General features: G+C 41.8%; 1 protein-coding gene across 41 annotated transcripts in view; it reads right to left on the bottom strand.

Annotated features, from left to right (window-relative positions):
* Positions 1-1,664: 1,664 nt before the first annotated feature.
* Positions 1,665-24,198, bottom strand: part of MYCBP2 (MYC binding protein 2) — a 136,105-nt gene continuing 113,571 nt past the window's right edge. For 38 of the 41 annotated variants that reach the window (XM_083737677.1, XM_083737699.1, XM_083737695.1 and 35 more), the window contains 20 exons: positions 21,307-21,463; positions 19,883-20,107; positions 19,119-19,184; positions 18,068-18,307; positions 17,701-17,799; positions 16,639-16,719; positions 15,653-15,919; positions 15,231-15,514; positions 14,452-14,548; positions 13,778-13,897; positions 12,769-12,870; positions 11,525-11,653; positions 11,250-11,382; positions 9,120-9,223; positions 7,523-7,711; positions 6,434-6,541; positions 5,121-5,330; positions 3,598-3,705; positions 3,329-3,494; positions 1,665-2,465 (listed from right to left, as the gene is read on the bottom strand). In XM_083737677.1, the coding sequence (XP_083593803.1) occupies positions 2,350-2,465; positions 3,329-3,494; positions 3,598-3,705; positions 5,121-5,330; positions 6,434-6,541; positions 7,523-7,711; positions 9,120-9,223; positions 11,250-11,382; positions 11,525-11,653; positions 12,769-12,870; positions 13,778-13,897; positions 14,452-14,548; positions 15,231-15,514; positions 15,653-15,919; positions 16,639-16,719; positions 17,701-17,799; positions 18,068-18,307; positions 19,119-19,184; positions 19,883-20,107; positions 21,307-21,463 (3,001 nt within the window). In that variant the 3' untranslated portion in view covers positions 1,665-2,349. The remainder of the gene's footprint in view (positions 2,466-3,328; positions 3,495-3,597; positions 3,706-5,120; positions 5,331-6,433; positions 6,542-7,522; positions 7,712-9,119; positions 9,224-11,249; positions 11,383-11,524; positions 11,654-12,768; positions 12,871-13,777; positions 13,898-14,451; positions 14,549-15,230; positions 15,515-15,652; positions 15,920-16,638; positions 16,720-17,700; positions 17,800-18,067; positions 18,308-19,118; positions 19,185-19,882; positions 20,108-21,306; positions 21,464-24,198) is intronic. The other 3 variants (XM_083737678.1, XM_083737693.1, XM_083737686.1) reach the window with 1 other exon arrangement.

Here is a 24,198-nt window from a genome sequence, read left to right on the forward strand (position 1 = left end):
TCATGATCAGCCTCTGTTGTGTCTGAATTTGGAGAAAATATCTTCCAGGAAACGATGCTTTAGAGGAACGGCTAAGGGAGCTGGGCATGTTTAGCCTGGAGAAGCGGAGGTTAAGGGGTGATATGATAGCCATGTTCAAATATATAAAAGGATGTCACATAGTGGAGGGAGAAAGGTTGTTTTCTGCTGCTCCAGAGAAGCGGACACGGAGCAATGGTTCCAAACTACAAGAAAGAAGATTCCATCTAAACATTAGGAAGAACTTCCTGACAGCAAGAGCTGTTCGACAGTGGAATTTGCTGCCAAGGAGTGTGGTGGAGTCTCCTTCTTTGGAGGTCTTTAAGCAGAGGCTTGACAACCATATGTCAGGAGTGCTCTGATGGTGTTTCCTGCTTGATTCTATGATTCTAGGTTTCAGAAGACAGGCTCAGAGACAGAGGCCAAATTTTCATTGTAGAAATTCACTGACCAGCTCACAAAAGAAGCTAGAAACAACAGTGACAGCACTTTCCTCCATTTGTGTGTGTTCCAAATATATCCGCTGCTACGGAATAGGCTTTTTCCAGAGTGCTCAACTTCCTAATATTTATTATTTATACCCCGCCCATCTGGCTGGGTTTCCCGGCGGCTTCCAACAAAAGATTAAAAATACATTAAAACATCATGGGCATCTGATGTGGTTTCCAGAGTGTCTGACATGCATCAGAGGGATACAAGCATCCTGGAGAATGAGAGATTTGTAGATCACGAGGCTCATCTAGTTCAACCCCCTAGAATACAGGAATCTGTTTGCCCAAAGTAGAGCTTGAAACCAGGACCATGAGATTAAGAATCTTATGCTCTACCAACTGAGCATTTTGAACACTGAGTGGGAAGATGGGTGGGGTGATGACTCCAGGAATACCCTTTATGAGTGAACTGATAAAACAGGGTTGTTTGGTGGAGGGGCTGTTGTGGGAGGGGGTAAAAGTAAAGGGACCCCTGGCTGTTAGGTCCAGTCGTGGATGACTCTGGGGTTGCGGCGCTCATCTCGCTTTACTGGCCGAGGGAGCCGGCGTACAGCTTCCAGGTCATGTGGCCAGCATGGCTAAGCCGCTTCTGGCGAACCAGAGCAGTGCATGGAAACGCCGCTTACCTTCCCGCCAGAGCGGTAGCTATTTATCTACTTGCACTTTGATGTGCTTTCGAATTGCTAGGTTGGCAGGAGCAGGGACCGAGCAACGGGAGCTCACCCCATCGCAGGGATTCAAACCCCCGATCTTCTGATCAGCAAGTCCTAGGCTCTGTGGGACGGGGTAATTTACAATGATTACACAGCACCCTCTTAAGAGAGTACAACAGCAAGAATTTCATGACTCTGTTCTTTTACAAACTTTGTACAGTTATCAACTACATACACTTTGGTCCTAAAACAACTTCATTTAAGAAGAGGAACCGACATAACTCAGGACGCAGCAGGGAGGGTGGGTTTGTGGTATAAAATGATAAAGGGTGTGGTTTTTTCTAGATGGAAAAGGAACATGTTTCATTTCCTAAGGCACTGCGTCAAAATTGATAAGGAAAACAGAAGTGTTTTCTTACCTCAGTAAGAACACCCTTCAAATAAATTCATTTTTGATACAGTTAAGAGTTTGCACTCCCAAATAAAAGTTCTTTCACATTCATTAGACTTTCACTGTATAAAAATGTACAGCGGCTTTATTGACATGTACATTCCATTATGTTTACAGCTGCAAGATATGAGGCACACTCAGTATTGCACTTCATTAAAATTTCAGGCTCAAACATAACCCAGAAGTTTAAATGAAACTGCTGTTTACAATTTAGTAATTCTTATACAGGACAAACATTGATATTTTATATATACAGCGTGATACTGGTTACATTTATGCCTTCCTAACACTTTAATAACAGTCTAAGAAATAAACCAGAATATTCCTTTTTTCCACCCCTACCCGTGATGCAGTTACAATTGTACAGGATTACAAAAAAGTCAGTATACAATAATCAACTTTTTCTTCATCTGATATCCAGCATCATTTGGAGTCCATGGAAACAGAGCCTCTTTGACAGCAATTATTTATTTGCAAGTGTCCAATGCTTTGTAGCTGATGCACGTAATGGCCACATGCAAACACCTCACAAGTTTTGATGTCTTGGGTCATAAATGTCACTTTCCCCAAAGCAAGGATTATGTACATGGTATTTGGCATCCATCTTCCCGTATTATGTTCCTTTTTTCCTGTGTTATCAAATGGTCCCATCCTCATTTTAATTGTGGTTTATAATGAACTCAGGACACTTGTGGGATGACAGCAGCTTTGCTCTGGCAAATTAAAGGACTATGGACTAAAAAGTATGTGCATTTCTGCAGACGCCACAGCCTAGTGCAAATTCCTCGCCAGTAGGTGGATGGACTACATGAAGGGGGCATTCTGTTCCTTCAAGCTGCTTGCCCTTGGGACCTGAAAAAAAGTTTAAGAAGACCAAACAAAATCTGTAAAACATTGCACGAGCACCTAGAAATTTATAAAGCTAAACCACTGAAGGGTTCAAATCTTTATGGTAAAGGTAACCCACCCACCCACCCACCCACCCACCCATCCAACCAGAGAGAGAGAGAGAGAGAGAGAGAGAGAGAGAGAGAGAGAGAGAGAGAGATCTGACCATACTGCATGGTGCCTCTCTTCTTGTGGAAAGAAAGCTGTAAGAATCCCCTGGCATGCGTAAAAATTGAATACTTTGACAAATCAGGTGACATACAAAACTGAAGGCTTATACAGGGGGCAAGCATTTAACACGAACCTCTTGTCAGAAGGGAGTTGAAGGGAACCACAAAAAGTCTATACTTTGTGGTCTTGGAGACTAAGAAAACCTCAACATTGAATTTATGGCTTCCTAAAGGGTTTATGTTACTTCCCCCCTCCTTCCGCCCCTGTTTTCTTGACCCAGGAACACCGATCACACATTATAGGATATTTGTAATTTCTGTTCTTCATGCATGTACCAAAAGGCACTGTGAAATTTGTTTGAGAAGGGAGGGGACCATTTTGCTACTGGTTTTAATATGATTGCTCTGCTTATTTGGGGGAATAAAACATCTGATATTATTTTCAAATAACTCAGCCTCCATGCATAAAACTGAACATAATTGTGAAAATCTGAACTGGAAATACTAATCTATGCAAGGAAAAATACGTTTGTAAAACTCATCTGGAAGAACTATGTTGTAGCAGATCTTGCTTAAAGACTATCTGGCATGCTACCTACTTTTCCAAGAGTTTAAACCTACTCCAAGATACCTTTAACTACCATTTTAAAATGTTACCTGCAGGACAATGTGGAAGTTCTTCTTTAGGAATGCTAGTCATTCTTTGGAAGTCATCATGACAAGCATTGCAAAAATGGGTTGTCCCAAAGCAAAAAAACACGGCCACCGAGCAGCAATAACGACATTTGTACTCTAGAAAATCTGTACCATGTTTAGGACACATCTGTGAAAAAAAGGGGAAAACCACAGGTTAAAGCTAACTAGTATGAGTTAAAAGCTGTTTGTTGTTTTTTTTAAAAAAAATCAAAGCAAAAGTGTTTTCCTACCTGAGCCCGTGAAACATCAGAGCAGGCACCACAGATGAGCTCTCTAGGATCATAGTCATCTCCCTGGCCAGCCTCAGCATCACAACGTGCTTCTCCACCAAAATAGGCCTAAGAGGGAAAACATACAAAAGACTATCAGGACATGGAAAACTGAAGACAGTACAGTGGTACCTCTGGTTACGTACTTAATTCATTCCGGAGGTCCGTTCTTAACCTGAAACTGTTCTTAACCCGAGACACCACTTTAGTTAATGAGGCCTCCCACTGCTGCCGTGCTGCCGGAGCACGATTTCTGTTCTCATCCTGAAGCAAAGTTCTTAACCTGAGGTACTATTTCTGGGATAGCGGAGTCTGTAACCTGAAGTGTCTGTAACCTGAAGCGTATGTAACCTGAGGTACCACTGTACAGTTCATTTACAGCATCTCAGAAGTAAATTGATTTGCAAAGAGGAACAGATGAAATGTTCTTAGTATATAACAATATTTTTCCATGTGTGTATAGATCTCAAGCATAAGGGTGGTTCACTATTGGCAAAATCTTACATTTTCCTGGCTAATTTTGGATGTGCTAACAATTAAAGCGGAGTGTTTCTACATTTCAACATCCTTGTTTTGGGGTGGAGGGGGGTTTGTCAGGGATAGCAAGTAGTCAGGATGTCGTTTCATAAGAAACAGAGCATGAATGGGAAACCAGTGGCCCCTCCAGATGCTGGAAGAAAGAGTTCTTGCTTCCTTCCTCTAGTCACTTCTCCCTTTCTAAAAAATGTCCCCCAAAAGATGTCACTGTTCAGAAAGAGGAGGTGCCTGTAACCAGGAGCTGAAGAAAAGAGAGCTGCTGAAGTTTACATAATTGAAAATTGCCAGTAGAGGGCTGCAAGTCTTTTAAATGCGTATTTCAAAAATAAAGCTGGAATTGAAAAGGTGCAATCACGGAATTAGGTTCTAAAATATTTTTGCACAGTTTAGACCAGCTTTTTACCATGCATGGAAGATTGTATCTATTTTTGGCACAACTGAGAGAATTTTTTGCAGCACCGAAGTGACCTCTCCTGGGCAGTGTGTATTGGGGTCCTGGGGTGGCCAGAAGTCAGGACCCCACTCTCGGCCTTGCTGATGTGGTCCAGAGGAAAGCAAAGCTTGGCTGCAGGATTTGCTGGAAGGAGGCATATACAAGACGCCATCTAACTGTTTTAAGGACTCCGCCAGAGATTTGTGTAGGCCTTTCTCACAAATGAGTGTAGCCGCAAGGCAGCAAAGGTTTAGCATCAGAGTTATCCTCCTAGAGGGGCTACCTTCCCAGGTTGACGAGTCCCATCTGCCCCTTACTTCCCTCTATGGCACGTGCAGAAACTGCCTTCTTGACCATTGGGCCCACTGTTGGTCTCATCTGCTCAGTTTACCAGAGCCTGCCCTCTCATGCAGGGAACCTCCCTAACTCACCAAGGATTGCAGATCCATACCAACGCCTCGGCAATTTCCTAATCTGGTTAATCTGAACAATGGATCTAGGCCCCAAATCATACCTTTTTGCATTTGTAGCAAACATAATAAGCGTATCTGTTCATAGCGAAGCCAGCAGGGTCATTGTAAAACCGAACTCCGGGTGTTGTGATGGCCTCACTTTTGTGCAGTCCTTCATACTCCAGTCTCATCAGTGCTTTCCTCTTCACGTCTTCATAGAGCTCCTTGATTGGATCAAGCAAGTCCTTTAATACTGTATGATTAATTTTGTTCTAGTAGAAACCCACAGAAAAGAGGAGAGAAAAAAATAAGCAATTTGTAAACAAGCATTTGGTAAAAATGAAGATTTTATTTGGCATGTAACTAATGAAAACCAACCCAAGGGTACACACACATCAATTTTAAATAGCAAAATACCTATCGACCAACATGCTAAGAGTCTCAACACTCCTGTCGAGAGGGCCTTTTCAGTGATGACGCCCTGGTAAAAGAATATTTGATGCCTGCATTGTGGCCCTTTAAGTGCCCAGTGAAGTACTTTGTATCTTCCCAGCCTTTTAAATAATCTTTTAATAATGTAACTGTTTTTAGAATAACTCCTGAAATGTTCAAGATCTGCTGAGAAGCTTGCTTTACTGGTTTTATTAGTTGATGGTGTGTTTTTATGCTGTATTCTATATTTTAGTTTTATGGTTTTGATTTGTTTGTTTGTTTCTTCTTGTTAAAAAGAAAGCTTTGTTATTGGGTGACAAATAATTGCTGCTGATAGATGAAATGAGAAAACGCCCATCAATGTTTAGCATAACATTTGTTAACAGCAAGTATACAAAAGCAGAAAGGCAAGAAAATATTGTTTTATTCCTTAACCATAATTATAGTTATTTTAATGTATTTAAAAGCCTCAGCACATATTACTGGTGTGACTGACACATGTCAGTGATTTCCATAGTTCTAAATGTGCAATTTGTTTCACATTTCCTTCACAGGGTGCTTGCTCCTTCCTGTTATATTATGTTAAATCACTAATTGTTCCCCATTTACTTCTTCCAAATCACACATACTTTGCATACACTGCTAACTTGAGCAGTTTCTAACATTTACTGTAATGGTCCAGAGACATAACTGTTGCACACAGTTATTTTGGAGGTTATTTTCTAGCAGACACACCAATTGTTTCTTAAATTCCCTAGAAATTTATAGCATGCAAATCAATAATTTAGAATTTCGATCAAGCCCTTAATATTTCCTAGTAATGTTCTTAAAGACTATACATTTCACATTGATTTCAATCCTGATAATCGATGAGCACATTTCTTGGCCCTTCAATATGGCTTGTTTCTCAAGGTATTAAAATAGTGCTTGAACATTTGCTCACCTTGCAAATAGGGCAGGACATAAACCCAAATGTTATCCGTGGCCCAAGCCATCTGTTTTCTAAAACTCGGCAACAGCATTGCAAATGGAATATATGACTACAGTCCAACTGTAAAGAGGAAGATTTATCAATACATTAACAGAAATAATCCCTGGTATACACATCATAATATTAAGCTTTGCCTTAAAGCAGACAAACTGCAAATCAGGAAAAAAAATTTTTTACTCTGATTATACAGTAAGAAAAAATGGGTGATACCCAACACAGTGTGAATGGGTGTCTGTTAGTACAACATAACTTCTGGTTTCTCCTCTCCAGCCACCTATGTACACTCAAAATATGTTCCAGAGGGTTGAAGACCCTCTGAAGCAGACCCTGAAGTGTGATGATAGAAGGGAGAAACAGGAAGCCACATTATGCTAGCACATTACGCTCAAGCCTGCAGACATAACTGGATCTCACACAGTAGATAATTACAAAAAAGTTGTTAAAAGAACTTCGTAGATAATAAAAAAATGTAAACAAATACAACTAATAAAACACTGCATTAAAATTATTCAGAACCTAGAGCAAGGATTAAAAGATCCAACAGCTGCTTAAACTGACTTAGAAAAAGCTTGTGAAAGGCACATGCAATCTGGCACAGAAGCCAGAAATTTGGAATAAAAACTGATCGGGAGCAGTCAAGGATTGTGAATTCATGATAGAGATCATCCATATGAGATAACTCAAGGCATTAACTAGGTGACCACACCTGGAATGGGGCTGAACCAATCATTAGGGTAAATTTCAGCACTGGATAAACCTGACAAAGGAAGACCACCTACTAAGCACCTGAGTGGAACAAATGCAACTTGGAACCAAAGCAGGTTGGCAATGCTCTGAGAATTAGAAGAGCAGAAATGCTTGCATCAGAATTTATTAGCAATTAACACCACCTGGAAAAGCAGCGCAAAAACAGCAGCTCTAAATAGTTCATAGTTTACATGCTGGCATGAATATGATTTCTACAAAGTTGTTCCCTGCCGATTAACTAGGAACCTCTGAGAATCAGCTAGAGTTTTTGTTTATTACACACAACATTCAAACCTGAATAGCCGGTGCTGCCGAAAGTGCCTCCGTGAAACAAATCATGCACATGTCATCAGCATCTTGCTTAAGGGTCGTGGTGCTCTTATCGCAACCATGCAAACAGGGCAAGCATTGCTCTTCATTCTTGACACCGCCACAGGGGTGACCACAAGGATGAGTCTTGCTGCAAGCTATCTTAGCGTACTCCTGTTGAAAACAGATGTAAACTAACATTATACACTCTCAGGTGGTTGGAGCCAATAATTTCAACTCTGCAGAGAGGAGAAAAAGTCCTGCCACAGATTTAACAGGTAACAGCAGTAGTAATTGTATTATATAGAAAGCTGCCTTACTGACTCAGTATGCGTCAGTACCGTATTGGCCAGAATATAAGCTGCACCCACAAAGGTTTTTTTGCCTGTTCAGTCTGCTTTCCAATTGTTTCCTTACGGTAGCTCAGGGAGGCTTGGGAGCAGTGGGTGGGGTGCGCGCCGTTGCCCTGCACTCCCGGGCTGCTCTCTGGGCTCTTTGCCGGCGGCCTTCCCCCTTCTTTACAACGGTTCGGGGGAGGTTTGGGAGCCACAGTCAGGACGGGCGCCCTTGTCCAGCACCCCGATGGCTCTCGTGGGCAGCTATTTCAGCAGCGATATCATAAGGTCGCAAATACAAGCCACACTTTAACTTTTCACGGTTGGAATTTGGAAATAAAGTGTGGCTTATATTCAGGCCAAAACGGTAATTTCTTCTTCCCTTTGCTGGAATTGGTGCTTCAAGTGGGACAAGTGCATGGGGAAGGAGAGATGTACCTGGCAGGTGTGTGAGTGAACAATAATGATGGAAGAAGGCAAAATATGGGAATTATTTATCACCTCTGCACTTCCTTCTTTCAGTTCTGCATGCATTTCATTCCCTTCCCACTGCCTGAAAAATCCCTCTGTTGCAAACTGAAGAGGAGGGGAACCTATTCAATAAGGGGGTATTGGAACAGTATTGTTCTCTCTCGGTGCTTCTTGGTTATCTAAAAGAAGCTCAAAAGGACGATATCTCACTTTATACTAAGTTGCACCCTAAATGCTCATCCAGACCCTTTAAAATCTTCCAAGAAAGAAAATTCAGACCTTTCTTGTCTAACGAATGTTACTGCCCAAATAAATTATTAGAAAGTACTAAACCATGTCTCCATCCTCCATCTTTTCAACACGCTTGGCACAAAATGTCCGTTTCTGGTACAGCTTTCATTGCCAGGCTAACTGAAGTATTAAGCTCTTACTCAGCTACACAATACAGATAAACGGATGCAAGATAAAGAAATGAGCTGCCAGAATTACTTCAAAGCAGGTTCAGAAAAGGGTAATTTGGAAGATGACAGTGGGAGTACTAAAGCATTCCCCAGCCTTTCTGCCAAAATTTTCCTATCCCCTACCTGCAACCCTGGCAAACACACATACAGAAAGGTGTGGAAGTTTCAGCAAAGATGTTTTGCAACGAAGAAGCAGGTTGTTGGGTTTTTCTTATGTATGCGTGTGTGCAACCTGTGGACGAGCTCTCACATTACAGAATCAAAATAATGTGTCACTTATAAATGGGGTGGAAAGATTAAACAGTTCGCACAGACCTGGCAATCGGCATCAGAACAGACGCTGCCCACTGCTGATAATTCTGTTCCATTTCTGCAGCCACAAAAACGGCACGCTTCAGAGCTGCTCGTAGTGGGTTTGCCTAGATCAACAACGGGACACAAAGTTAGTACGCTTCGCCTAATGTCTTCTTTCGTTATTATTGCCAAGGTGAGTGTTAACCATTTTTCCCAGAAGAAACAGGCATTGTACATACAGCTGTTAAGTAAAGCTGGCTATTGCAAAGTAAAGGGATCTACAGGTATGAAGGTGCCCTGTGTGGAAACAGTCTCGCTCCCTGAGATAATGTTCACTTGGAGGTGGCAGAGACTGAACTTGAGACCAGGCCTAGTACAGGACAATGCGCTACTTTCCCGCCCCGACCTGGCCCCAGTGATCCATGTGACGGTCACCTCCAGGCTTGACTACTGTAATTTGCCTACGCGGGGCTGCCCTTGAAGCTGTCCCAGAAACTCCAGCGGGTGCAGAATGCTGCAGCGAGGCTCCTCACGGGGTCTTTGCCATGGGAGCATATTCACCCAGTGCTTTTCTAGCTGCACTGGCTCCCGGTGGAGTACAGGGTCAGATTTAAGGTGCTGGTTTTGACCTTTAAAGCCCTTCATGGCCGAGGACCCTCGTACCTACGGGACCGCTTCTCCCGGTATGCCCCACGGAGAGCCTCAAGGTCCATAAATAGCAACACCCTAGAGGTCCTGGGCCCAAGGAAGTTAGATTAGCCTCAACCAGAGCCAGGGCCTTTTCAACACTGGCTCCAGCCTGGTGGAACGCTCTGTCCCATGAGACCAGGGCCCTGCGGGATCTGATTTCTTTCCGTAGGGCCTGTAAGACAGAGTTGTTCCACCTGGCCTTTGGCTTGGAGCCAATTTGATTCCCTCCCCCTCTTTCTTTTTTCTTTTTCCTTTCTCCTCCTGTGATGAGGCTGCATTTTAATATTTCAATGTTTCAATATTTTAATTGTTGTATTTTAATCTTGTTTTTAAGTTGTATTCATTCAACTTGTTTTTATTATTGCTTGTTAGCCACCCTAAGCCCGGCCTTGGCTGGGGAGGGCGGGGTATGAATAAAAATTATTATTATTATTATTACTACTACTACATGAGAATGCATCACAATTCCTTCTCCTAATCCCAACAGCCTCCTCCCCCTTGTCCTCCCCTGCCTCTCTGCTGCACACATTTCTTCCTGACACAAGTGGTGGTGTAACCCACCCTGTGCCTCCTTCCGAGAAAGATGCCCTTTCTCAAAAACAAGGCATCGTGGGCAAGGTGACAGAGCATGCCTTCGATGCCACAGTTTACTCATTAAAGCTAGCACAAAACCTTTATGCTACTTTCAAGCTTTACATTAACTTTAAACAGTAATTTGGTGCTCTGGAAACCAATGGCAGCGACAGAGGAGAGACACTCCCTGCATGACCTCAACCACGATGACTCAAAACGAGGCATGGAGGGGTGGGGAAGGGAAAGAAATCAAAGCACTGCAGCAGTGGTGGCGGCAGCTGGGCAGCCACAATTATGACAGCAGTTGGTGGCCCTGAAGGTGGCAGAGGTGGGACACATATAATTCACCACTCCTGCCTCATCTACTGCTTGGAACCTTCTGCATGGACCTGAGCCTAAACCTTTTGCAAAAAAGGTGCTTTCCACTGAACTATAAGCCAGAAGTAGGTGTTACCAGCATTACATAAAGGGCTCATAATAATAATAATATTGATATTGAGAGGGATGGTGATAGTGATAAGAATTTATATTTTTTAAATTTGACATTATCAACCCAAGTTCTATTACCAAGTCTTGTGCAAATGAGGCAAATTAAGCACATACAAATTATCTCTCCTTCCATTTTTATTTATTTTGCTTTGGTAGTACGCAGATCTCTGCAAGAGTTAGGACCAGCTGTTCAGCTTAGCTGAGTACTAAGCAGCATGTTTGCTTTATATAAAAAAGTTGTGTTGATGTTCCAGTTAAAATTGTGCATAATGGAGACCTATGCATTTCTTAGTAAATTAATTAACCTATGTTTTACAGAAAGTCAACGGAACATTTCATCTCATATTAGGGATTTATATTACCCTAACTACCCAAATAATATATGAAAATACATCCTACCTGTTTGTTCTCTGAACTCTACCATAGCCTTCATGGTTTTAGAGTCTGCAAGAGCCATCAGCCAGAACAGTTTGGTCCTACCACAACCTTCATGAAGATCAACCTTGATCGCTTCCTCCTCCTCTTTGAATACCTGTCAGATTTGGCCAAACACATATTAAACTGGCAAAATCAAAGATCATTCAAAGATACAATCTCTGGTGATAGTTGTACATATGGATCTACGTTTCTACAAAAGCATTTCGCCCTGAGAGGATGAAAACATCACACGTTACCTGTCTCTGATGAGACTTTGTTCGCCGATGGAGATGGAGGAATCTATCACAATCGGTACAGAGATTCCCACAGACGTTACACAGGATGATTGCAGCAGTTTCTCCATCATCATGGTTATCACACATAGGCTGATGGGAGGAAAGAGCAAATAGTTCAAGCCAATGGAAAATTTTCTTATTTTATCCGAACAGGAAGAAAAACTTATTTGTATTTCATTCATTTATATGCAGCAGCTTTTTAACATATAAAATGTTAATTATAAGTAGTAAGAGGTTCTCAGAATTACATTTTTTGAGGGGGTGGGAACCTCACCCCAATAATTTGCTTTAAAAAATAAAATCAGAATGAGGCAGATAGGGAGCTTTATGACACAGATATAACCAGGCTGTAAAAAATAATGTATATTTTTATATACTAAAATTTAAACCCCAAGTTGGATTGTAAAATGGTGCTGGGCACATTTTCATCTCCTCATTTCTTCCCCAGTGGCTATTTTACAATCCACAATACTTTAAATTCAGTGGTTCTCAAAGGGTGTGCCATTCTCTCCCATGTGTGGCAGAAGAGGATGACAACTGTGGCAGGAAGATTCAAGGACAATCAAAGAAACATTTAAACCTTTCAGTGTATTATAGGTTAGCATAGTATAAAAAAAGTTCATGTGCAGAATATGAGAGATATCTTTTCAAAATGAGAGCAAGAGCATCAAGTGATACCAAGAACAATCCTACTGGTGACCCAGGACTGCTATTCGAAGAGAGTGCTAGAGAAGACTAAAAAAAGACTGTCTTTCAGAGACGCTTGTCTTCCATCAATGATCTCCTTAACACGAAAGTTGAAAACCACTCACTAGGAGCATAAACTGACACCAATAGGAATCAGTGGCTTCAAAAATATAGTAAATGTAGTCCTGCTGGTAAAGGTGGAGAGGGGAACCCCCCCTTCTTTCCAGCCTTTTATTACTGGGGTGTCATTGTAAGATTGTACCCAGTGTCTCTCATCAGCCCCTTAAAAAAAAGTAAATAACAAGTGCACAAATCTTCTCCAACAAGTGGCAAGTCTCCAACAAGCAACAAACTGAGTCTGCAGGAACACTTACTGTAGTGGACACAAGAAAAGGCACAAAGCACATGCTTAACTGTTCACATTGCAAGTTCTGCACAGTAGTAGATAAACTAAGGATTTATTCAAAAGTTGGTGAAGTCTATGTTTCCTGCAAAGTTTGTTGCCGCCTATTCCTTACCATTTGTTTTTGCTGCCCATCCTTTCCCATCCATCTTCCAGAGGAAAGTCTGTCTACATGGTCCTGATCAAGCACACAAAGGGATGCAAGAGCCAGCCAGAGCTGTTAAAAAGAGGACAAGAGCAAATTATTGTTTCGAGTGCGGTAAGCCATATTAATCCTAGGAATTAAGCAATGAGTTTATATTGATGACTTAAACATAACCATCTTCAAACTGTATTTTCTCTAGCAACATGCAAAAGTTCAGCAAAAAGAGTAATGAACATTTAATATTTTTTTAAACCCAGCATAAGCTTTTGTAAAAGGCATCCAGAATATATTGCAAACAGCTTATATATTCTATATATATTCTGTACCTCACATCACACCTGATGAGCACTTATTTTAGAAATTTAGTACTATTCTAAAGAGGTTTTCATTTTCTCTGCAACCACTGTCATCTCCTTTTCAAAAATATCATTTAGCCACGCATATACAACTAAGTTGTCTCTTATTAAACTGTGTGAAATTTATATATATCTTCATACCTTTGTGAAATACTGAATTTATGGTCAACAACAAGTTTTAACAAAAGGGGGGATGGTGGGATGAGAGATCCAACAATGTTTTGTAGCTATTAAAACTGATAATTCCCTTTTCGTATACAAAGCACTATCTCTGCACTAGAAGCAGCTTTTTCAAACTCATAATATTACACACAGAACACAATTCCCAGCAGATAAGTACTTAGAGGAAAATCAAATTAGTTAGCAATGGGAATATAACAGAAAAGTTCTACAGCAGTAAATATAATCAGATGCTTTTGTTATTATCAGTGTTTCTCCTGTTAAGATCATCATTATTCTTGTACAGGTGATATATATCAAGAAATACAATTTACTCAAGGAAAAAACAATAGCCCACACATTTAAACCAAGACACAAAAACCTTACGTATGTGTAGATGTCCCTGGAGAAACCTCTCCAATAAGCAAGATACAATGTGTAACAGAATAACCAACTGCTCTTACCCTGGTTGTTGCAATGCAACGCACTGGTGACCTGAATTCTTCTTCCATTTTGGTCAATGCAATGATTGTTTCAGCTATAGCGTTTTTTGTCACACGGGACCAAGCTTCAGACAAGTGACCCTGTGGAAGAGACAGAACTTAGACTGAGCCCTAATATAATGCACTGTGCAGAAATGTACATTAAAACTGCAGAACGATCGCATCTCGCATGGGGGTTACGTTCCAGGGATGCCATGTATATGCAAAAATCCATATGTCCGAATTGCCCCAGCGAGACCATCTTTACCTTTCTGGAGTCTGCACTGAGTGGGCTTTGCTCTGTTAGCAAGGCAGAGAGCTCAGAAAGGAAAAAAACTTGTCCGAAAAAGCAAGGGGTTCCAAATCAGTAAGGATTGGTGGGGGCAGGGGAGCTGCATACTTATCGACTCTGAACATTGCTTGCTTTGGGTGCTAGGTGGCAATATTCACCCATGGGATGATGGCCAACAACCATGGAAAACAGTGTATTCTGCATGCTACCACTAGGTGGAGTTCTAGTCCCATTGGATGTGGTCCGATGATGTGGTGCAGGGAGAAAATAATGCTGCACTGGGAATCTCAGTGCAGGGGAAGGAGGGTGCAGGGACCAATTCAGCACAAGAGCAGCACAGTACGCTAAGATGCTGGAAGCTTACGGCAGCCATGTCTTTAATGAGCTTAATAATGATCTCTGAAATCTGTGTTGGTGTTGAGCCCTTCATCCACCAGTGGCTTTCACCTCGTCGAAGATAGCTGGAAAGGGGGAAAAGCAAACATATATATCTATAAAATCAGCATCAGAAAGAACCTGAGAATACAGTAGAGTCATACCTTGGGTTGCGAACGTGATCCATGCGGGAGGCACGTTCGCAACCCACAGCGCCGCGTGTGACGCGATTTGGTGCTTCTGTGCCCGCCAAAGCACGATTTAGTCATCTGCACATGCGCAAGCACCGAAACCCAGAACTAACCCATTCCGGTACTTCCAGGCTCGGCACAGCCCGTAACCCGAAAACACGCAACCCGCAGCGGTATGACTGTATTGAAATAAAATGCATTTTGCAGTCTTCGAGAACACAATGTTTGACATGTTTTTAAAATAGGGTTGCCATATTTCAAGGGGTGAAAATTCGGGCACCAAAGGTTGCTGAGCTTTTTTTAGGGCAACCGCCCACACCTGCACCAGAGCCAGAGCCCAGGTTGCCCACACCACAGCCCAAGGCTGAACCAGAGCCGCCCACACAAAATTAAAACCAAAAATCCAGGACAGTTGCTTTAGAATGTAAAATTCTCCCCTGATGGGCATGTAGGACCCCCAAAAGAGAAGATGTCTGGCAATTCCCGGACATATGGCAGTCCTATTTTGAAAGGGGACATTTTAATTCCCTATGCCGTAATACTGAAAGAACATTAAAAGAGTGCAACATCTACTAACCTGGAATTGAAAATCATTGGCAATGTAACTGTAGTAACTCCTTTGCCAGCTGCAGTGCCAGCTGTGCCAGTGATAGTGGTTCCTTTGGCCTTCAGCTGTACAGTGAGTGCTTTGGCAATGCAACCCAGGAACATGTCCAAGATGCCCAGCTTATTCCAGTCTCCCTTCTCTGTTGAATGAATGATGTCGCTTATATCTGCCGGGGGCAGTGCCTTGACTCCTATGATACTAGCCAAGCGACTCGGGGTGACTTCTGGCAGCACACGCCTAAGTAAGGACGTCACCTAGATGAAGCACCCAGGAATTTAGTCAACATTTTCAGTGTCTGAGTTAATGTATCAACTGATCATTATAAACAACTTAAACTAAATTTGACTACGATGCCTCTTTATACCGTATGAAAATTTTCATTTTGCACTAACCTGCCTCTGTACCCTGGGCGAAGCAGTATGTAGCAGCGAGAAGAGATCTTGAAGCAACGTCAGTTGCTGAGCCAAGTACTGACGCCCTACGTTAGAACCACTCAGTGCCAGCACCATGGACAGCAGCTCAAAGCAATAGGCATCAGAGGAGGCATCCTCGTCGCTAGGCTGAGAGTTTGCGTTCTCTTTGCTAGAAATTGCATGCTCCCATTCTTCCCGAACGCGAGTCGCTTCCATTCGGATAGCCTGTACAATATGAGCGCAAACCTAACATGGGGAAAACAGGAAAAAGTAATTTAACTGCAATCAACCACCTCATGACTCCAGTGCAATTAAGCTGATTTATAACTCATCAGTGTTTTAATTGTGATGCCATGATCAAATTCCATACACACATCACACCGTGCAAAAATAAGACTTATGCCCTTCCTACCTTATGCCCTATCAGAACATTTTGCAGGATTAAACTGTGCCTAAGTCATTCAATGAAGAATGGGACTGTTTGCACATGCATAGGCTTCAGCTGACACAAAATGTTCTAGATGTTAAGTCCAGGGACTTAACATTAGATCGCCACGTGTACGTGGTGTATCTGCAGTAACCCAACAAATGGTCCCTAAATTAATTTGTAAAACACAAAAGTTTTGATTTCTGCTGAGTAAATTACCTTGCCCCTACCAAAACTGTTTTTGAATTGCTCTGCTGCTTACATCCCCAGAAGTTCCTAGTTTCCATTTTCTTCTTTTAAAAAACTAACCTGCTTTACCCCTTTTGCATAAAAGCGGGATAGCTAACATGTCCAAGCTAAAAAACGCTCAGCAGCCACCAAACTCTCCTTCTTTCTCCCAACCACTTTCTGCCCTCCTCTCCCCAATGGCTGCCACTTTCCATGCTGAACCTCCCTCTCTCTCCTGTGCCCTGGAGACCACATGTCCAAGGGTGTGTAGAATGCTCAAAACTATAAAAGGCTACTGTAGTAAACAAACCTGCTTTTGCAAATTAGTCAGTTTACTTCTGCTGAATATAATTCCAACCATGTGCTCTTTCAGGTCTGCATCCGAAGTTGCCTTTAGATGGAAACATTAACATTTGATGTGAGCCTATGTTCCACGGTTTGATTTTTGTAACATGAAACTTAGAACAGTTTTGCTTTCCTTGCATATGCTGGCATTTACGAAAACAGAATAACTAGCCAAAATAAATTCGCTGAAGAATATATACACATCACACATTTTTTCCCCTTAAAGAAGAAGTTGTCAATAATACCGTCCTGGTTTTTTTGTAAGAGTTTAATACTCTATGAAGAACTGAGCTTCCAAGTATGACTTTGACGTCAGAGACAGAATTTTGCATTGGGAGAATCTGGCATATTGTGACTTACAGTGCAATTTTAATAATGTCTACTTAGAAAAAATTCAGTGGGCTATAAGGGGGTTACTATTGCAGCCAGAGACTTCCACGTCTACTTTTTTGGGAAATGGGAACATGATTGAGCATTTGTTTATGTAGGACCTTCTGGCAAGAAGAATCGTAGCTGCTTTTTGCAGGACCTGGATATTAACACAGGAGTTCCTACTGTTAAAGCAATAAAATACTGTGCAAGTTAAAACAATCTGCTTTACTTGCAGATAGTGCTTCCATGCATTGGCTTCCTAGTGAACTGCTTTTTGCAACAAGAATTAAGAAGAAACTGGGATGTAGACGTGGACTTTAAATAGTGGCTGTTAATCAGAACAAAACATTAATAGTGAGGCTGCTCCAAGGTTCAACGACTGGTGAATCAACGCATCTGAAATAAATAAATGGCTTACTATGAATCTTGCCAAACATTCCCTGACTATTGTTGAAAGTTAAGTATCCCAAAGAAAGTCTATATTTCCAGCATGTAGGTAAACATTCAGCATTACTAGCAATTTGGCGAAACCACTACTGAATTAAAAGGAAAATCTAGGTAAGGGAATTCAGTCCAACATGGCAAAAGTCAGAAATTGACAGAACTTTCATTACTAGTTTTAGAATCATAGTAATGATAGAATACAAATAAATACATTGTGTACTTTTTCTTCTCCTTCAGGTGAAGACAGCAAAGCTTTTTCTTCTTGTTCTGGTGTTGGCTCAGCATCTCCAGATATGAGTTTTCCAAAGACCTATTAGAGAATGGATAAAACAACAGTAGAGGAGTTATGTACAAGCTTTTATGCAGCTGCATTAACCGTTTTAAAATATCTATGTGCAGTTCATAGCAGATACCCAGTATTCAAAAATAAACACATGCATAAAGTTCCCATAGAGTCTTTCATTGAAACAGCTTCAGATAGAGCTTCAGAGACAGAATTACACAAAAGTCACTCTTAGATCGTATGTCTAATTTACAGCACTAAACATGAATTGTTATGATGCAATTCAGTGTCTCACCTGAGATGTAATAAGTCTGAAGACCCGCAGCGTCTCAGCTTCACAGTTCCTTTGCTGAGCTACACTTGCTGAAATCTGGCCTGCTATCTTGATGCTTTCGCCATCCTTCCATCCCAGCACTTTCACTTGCCTAACTCTGAGAGTGTTCTCTGGTCCCTTTAATTCAATTTTGATGATGTGATTATCTCCACCAGGAAGTTCACTGGTTACCCAGCCAATATGCCTTGAATCCAAGTCAACCTAGTACACAGGAATGTAAAGACGGATTTGTAAGGTGGGGTGGGCACACATACAACTAATGACTTGCCTTTACAAGTAACTAGTTCAAAAGCCAATATTTAATGGTCTGATTCACGCATCCACATTCAACAGTTGAGGGCTGGGCATGTGTGAATGGGTTATCACCACAGACAGAGCTTTCAACCCAACCAATGTCAACTCAAAACAACTGCCAATATGAATTAGATTAAAGATGGACCTTCCCCTCCTCTCTGTACACAGGATTGGGCAATTTAAAACTGTAACAGTATTCAGATTCTGCAGCCACCTGATCCTTTATTACAGGCACATATAAGGGACAAAATGCAAAACATAAGGAAGTGAAGGCATTCATTTCCCACATCTCTATTTGTTTCTTCCAGAGACATAGTACAAATATGATGCAAGGGCATCTAATGTTCAGTTATGGAGATTTTGTAAAACAAGTCCCTTGAATGGCATGGTAAATGCATATTACTCCTGCAAAGAAGCCAAATAGAATGAAAGATTTCTGCCACCACCAATATGCTGTGCCTAATGGTAGTCAGATCCTATTACATAATCGGCATGCTTGATTGAATTTTGATGCTATCTTATTTATACTGTTTTCATTGAGCTGTTGTATGTATCACACTTTTACTGTATGTTTTTTTGTAACATCTATTAATGTTGTTCATTGCTTTGGGGCTGCAGGGCTGTGAGCCAAACAAAGCAACTATAACATTCCAACTAGTACCATATATTCTTTAAAAATTAAGATGTACTCTTCTTCATAATTAAATTAGTTATTTACCTGCTTTATTCTGCAAAGATCTTCTACTGTCTTGCCTGTTAAAAAGGTCATCGAAGTCACTTTGTTCTACAAATGACAGAATGAAACAAAAATAAAAAGACGCTTTCAAATGTGTTGATAATACTAACAACACAGCTTAAAGTGCAGGACATGAAAATATGTAATTTTATAAAACTAGATAGTGAAGAAAAGCAGAACTGCGATAGCCAAACAACTTTAAAGCTCAGCATTTTCACTTCATGTGGGTCGGCTCACACGTTTAAATCAACTGAAGCTATCAATTCTATATTCTGTCAACTCACTTCTGTAGGTCTGTGCTATATGCAGGATGATGTATAAGGGATTCTCTTTTTGAATGCACGAACCCTGCATTTCTGAACCAAGGATTTTATAACTCAATCCTATGGGTTGCATTCAAAGTAGTAACTAAATTAAAGTAATTTAGCAGCATGCTTGTTCCACTGGTGAAATGCTTCATGACAGTGGTAGACTGCTGTGCAAGAAAATGCATGAGCAGGTTTGCTGGTAACTTCACTGCACAATGCATTTACAATAGTGCAACTGTTGCATTGGACTGCTCTGTTCACCCATCCACTGGCTCAAGAGCCCTTGCAGAAATGGACAGAGAACGTTTGATACAGTTTGATCTAACTATTTTATAACTACACTCTTTACAGCAGTGCAAATTTATGAGAATATGCAAGTTCTGCTATTCTTTGTTTCAACAAAATTCATGCAGTATTATGACACAGAATATGATTTACCCCAAGATCCCGTGAGTTGTCAACATGGACAGACACATAGCGAGCATTAATTCCTTTGACGCAATTAATGGTAATGTTTTTAGTCTTATTTTTATCTTCATCTCCAGATTCCCAGAAGGTTTCTGTTGACCCATCTGTCAAACTACCAATCATGGCTGGGCGACTTGACGTTTTAATATCCACGATGCTGGTTAAGTCTTTTAGACAAATCACTATACATGATTCCTGTCAAAACAGTGGAGTTTCAGAGTCAAAGAGGTAATAAAAAAAAAAAAAACAACAAGCAAAAAAAGTATGTCACTCCTGTGGTACAAACCATTCTTTCTTGATTAGTTTAAATGAAGAGCAGGTATGAAATGAGACAGCGATTTTGAGTTTGAAGTTTCTCTTTAAAAAGTAAAGTAAGAATAAAGACACTGTTTCTATTAACATGTGTCTAGATTAGACGGCTTTGTCCATGGAGTTTTCTTGGCAAGGATACTGGCTTGCCAGTTCCTGCTCCCTGAGTGCTCACTGGAAGGACAGGTCCTGAAGCTGAGGCTCCAATACTTTGGCCACCTCATGAGAAGAGAAGACTCCCTGGAAAAGACCTTGATGTTGGGAAAGATTGAGGGCACAAGGAGAAGGGGACGGCAGAGGATGAGATGGTTGGATGGTGTTCTTGAAGCTACCAGCATGAGTTTGACCAAGCTGCGGGAGGCAGTGGGAGACAGGAGTGCCTGGCGTGCTCTGGTCCATGGGGTCACGAAGAGTCGGACACGACTAAACGACTAAACAACAAGACTAGACGGCACATCCAAAAATCAGATGCAGCTACCTGACACCATTTAGCCACATATCACAACCTGCATTTGCTCCTATAGGTCTACACCAGGTTTTCAACCTTTTTGTGTCCATGGCTCCCTTGACCAACCACATTCTTTCTGCAGCACCCTTGTGGGGCTCAGGAGCTCAGTTATGTCACCCCTTGCCTGCACAGCTAGCAGCCTCTCATCCTTTTTCGAACACCCTCCCTTGTGCCGTGTTCCTTCAGCCTCCTCTCCTTGGGAGTCCTTCAGGCAGCTGCTGCCGCCCCTGGTCTCTGAGCTTGCCCCCCCCCCCCCGTCCCAAAGAGAGGTGCCTCCCAGAGGCATCATTCGCCTGTGGAGCTTGTAGCCAGGGCTGCTGCAACGAACAGCTGTGCCAGCCTTTGGGAGGCAGAGACACAAGAGGGCATCTGAGGATGGGCATCTCTGACCATTATTCAAGGCACCCCAGGGTGCCGCAGCACACTGGTTGAAAACCACTAGTCTACACATATGGGAAATATCAACTTGTGAAAATGAAGTACTTCTGAAACTTCACTTTAAGTGACTGTATGCATTTCTGATTAGTAAGATATGCTCATCTACTGCCTCCCTGGAAACTTGGGAGATACGACTTACCTGACTAATAGCTTCAAAGCCAGACTGGATACTGATACTAAAGCTTTCTTCACTGTCTCCATCATCAGATTTGGACAGAATGTTGTTAATGTGGTGAAAGACATTGCTCTGGTGCAGAAACTGGTGATCCGATTGCTTGAATTTGAGGCTCCAGCATCTGGAAAAAAATAAGTTAATAAGCACCCTTCTTCAGTTTAAATGAATCCTATGAACCATGAGCAGAGCATACATCATCAGCTTAAGACTCTGAACAGGCAGCCCAGGCTCTACTAAGAAGAAACACATTCCATTATTTGCTGAGTTTCCATGTCTATCTATATGGCAAATAAATGCCTTCTATCTATCTATCTATCTATCTATCTATCTATCTATCTATTGTAACGTGAAATGTAGGCTATGAGATATCCAGAATATACAGTATGAAATACATTAAAGAAATTCCTGTTTCCCATTCTGTATCCCTTTCATTACTAAACATATGTGTAAATATATATTTTTCTTTTTACCTATATTTGTGACTTCCCTCCACCACGGCTCGACATCCTTTATTATAGTTTAAAACTAATCATTGTGTTATACATATTAGTTACATTGATCCCCCAGAAACAATCTTACAATAGTTTTATCACACCTTTACGAACTTAAGTTCATGTATATCAATAAATTTGTTTTCGAACGATGTTTTATCATATATTCTTCTAAACAAGTCCATTCCTTCTTGAGTTTCTGATTCAACTGAAATTTGGTTTTAGCAGTAATGTTATAAAGGAGTATGTAAAAATGGGTTGTCAAAAGGTGAGAATGTAAAGTTGCAACATATTAAGATAAATGATTAAGATAAAAACAAAGATGGAAAGGATTTGCTGAATTAACTAACTGAACTAGAATACAAAAAAGGGAGGTGTGAGGAGGTCAAGGAAACAAGTAAATGGAAGATAAGTTATGGAAAAATTGATTTGTTTTTAATTGTTTTTATTTTTCAGTTTTTTGTAATTTTTTGTTTTATTATCTTTTTCTTATTTTTGTAATTTTTTGGTAATTTTAATAAATATTACTTTTTAAAAAAATGAAATTTGATGGCTGCTGTTATTTTAGACAACTCTATGAATTCACATAGCTTGTTTAACTACCCCTGTATTGAGGGAACAGTGTCCCCGTTCCAAATTTTCACTATCAGTAACCTAGCAGCAGCTGTGGTGTATAAAAATATTCACCCATCCAACGGCGGAGCAGCCCCCGCCTGCGCCTGCTGCGCACCAGGGTGTGTGCAGGACACACCTGGGGGTGGGGCATGCCATGAGAGTGACCCCTGAACCACTGCACACTCAGCCAGTGTGGTGTAGTGGTTCAGAGCGGTGGACTCGTAATCTGGTGAACCGGGTTTGATTCCCTGCTCCTCCACATGCAGCTACTGGTTGACCTTGGGCTAGTTACAGTTCTCTGAAGTCTCTCAGCCTCACCCACCTCACAGAGTGTTTGTTGTGGGGGAGGAAAGGAAAGGAGATTGTGAGCCACTTTGAGACTCCTTAAGGTAAAGGGACCCCTGACCATTGGGTCCAGTCGTGACTGACTCTTGGGTTGCACGCTCATCTCACTTTATTGGCCGAGGGAGCCGGTGTACAGCTTCCGGGTCATGTGGCTAGCAGGAATAAACCGCTTCTGGCGAACCAGAGCAGTGCACGGAAACGGCGTTTACCTTCCCACCAGAGTGGTACCTATTTATCTACTTGCTCTTTGACGTGCTTTCGAACTGCTAGGTTGGCAGGAGCTGGGAACAAGCAACAGGAGCTCACCCCGTCGTGGGGATTCGAACCACCGACCTTCTGATCGGCAAGTCCCAGACTCTGTGGTTTAAACCACAGCGCCACCCGCGTCCCTTTGAGACTCCTTAGGGTAGTGATAAAGTGGGATATCAAATCCAAACTCTTCTTCTTCTGCTACAAAGCAGGGCACACTCATAGCCACAAGCAGGCGTGTGCCCTGAGGCTTGAGAGCCCAGTGATGCTTTTGTGAGCAGCACTGGGCTCACAGGGAAGGCGTCGTGAGCAGTTGTGTCCTTCACACTGCACCCTCTGGCTGGGAAGGAGGCAACAGGCATGCGCCCCAGGCCCCAGCAGCTGCTAGCAGTGCCATAGTGCTGGGTTCACTATGGGGCAGGGCGTTGTGTTGCGTCCTTCCCCGCAAACTGGGCCCAGGGCGACGGCTCCCTCACCCCTTCTCCTGCTACACCACTGCACCCACCTGAGATTCAAGACTAACAACAGAAAAGACAGGGAAGGGCCTCAGATCTAGAGGCTAACAATACTTGAAGGGCATTAGATGTCAGTTCCATTAATGTTTGTCTCTGAAAGTAACGTATGAGGTCTTACATTAATATGGGCTAAGTAAGTACGGCTGAACAAAAGGAGGTGTATTTAAATTTTTTTTGGGGGGGGACACCAGTCTTTGCAATATGGAACACACACTCTTCATGAATGAGCAGGTTGGGAAATGGTAGGAAAATGTTTACATATTCAAGCATTTGATCCAGCTTCATGGTCATTACACATCCCAATCTGAATGAAGACTGCTCAAGAGCAAGGGCAATGATATAATCACATAGCCAGATGCAAGTAGTAGCCAATGGAGTGTCATCACAATCTGCAATTTGTTGGTATTGCTTCTGGAAGAAGCCTGCTTTTATTTTTTGAAATGGTGCCAGAGCTGCAGATCAGAAACAAGGCAACTGCGGTACTGGAACAAGGGATTATTTTCCATATATCCTGACAAGTTTAAATCCACATTTATACCTGCTTGGAGGCAGGAAGGTACATGAAAGAAGTAAACCATTTTTACTGAGTTTTAAATACAGGAATCCTGATCAGTCAATGTACTCAGCTCTTACAAGACAGA

The sequence above is a fragment of the Podarcis gaigeae genome (genome assembly GCF_964106915.1).
Source record: "Podarcis gaigeae genome assembly, chromosome: 4".
Classification (NCBI taxonomy): Eukaryota; Metazoa; Chordata; class Lepidosauria; order Squamata; family Lacertidae; genus Podarcis; species Podarcis gaigeae.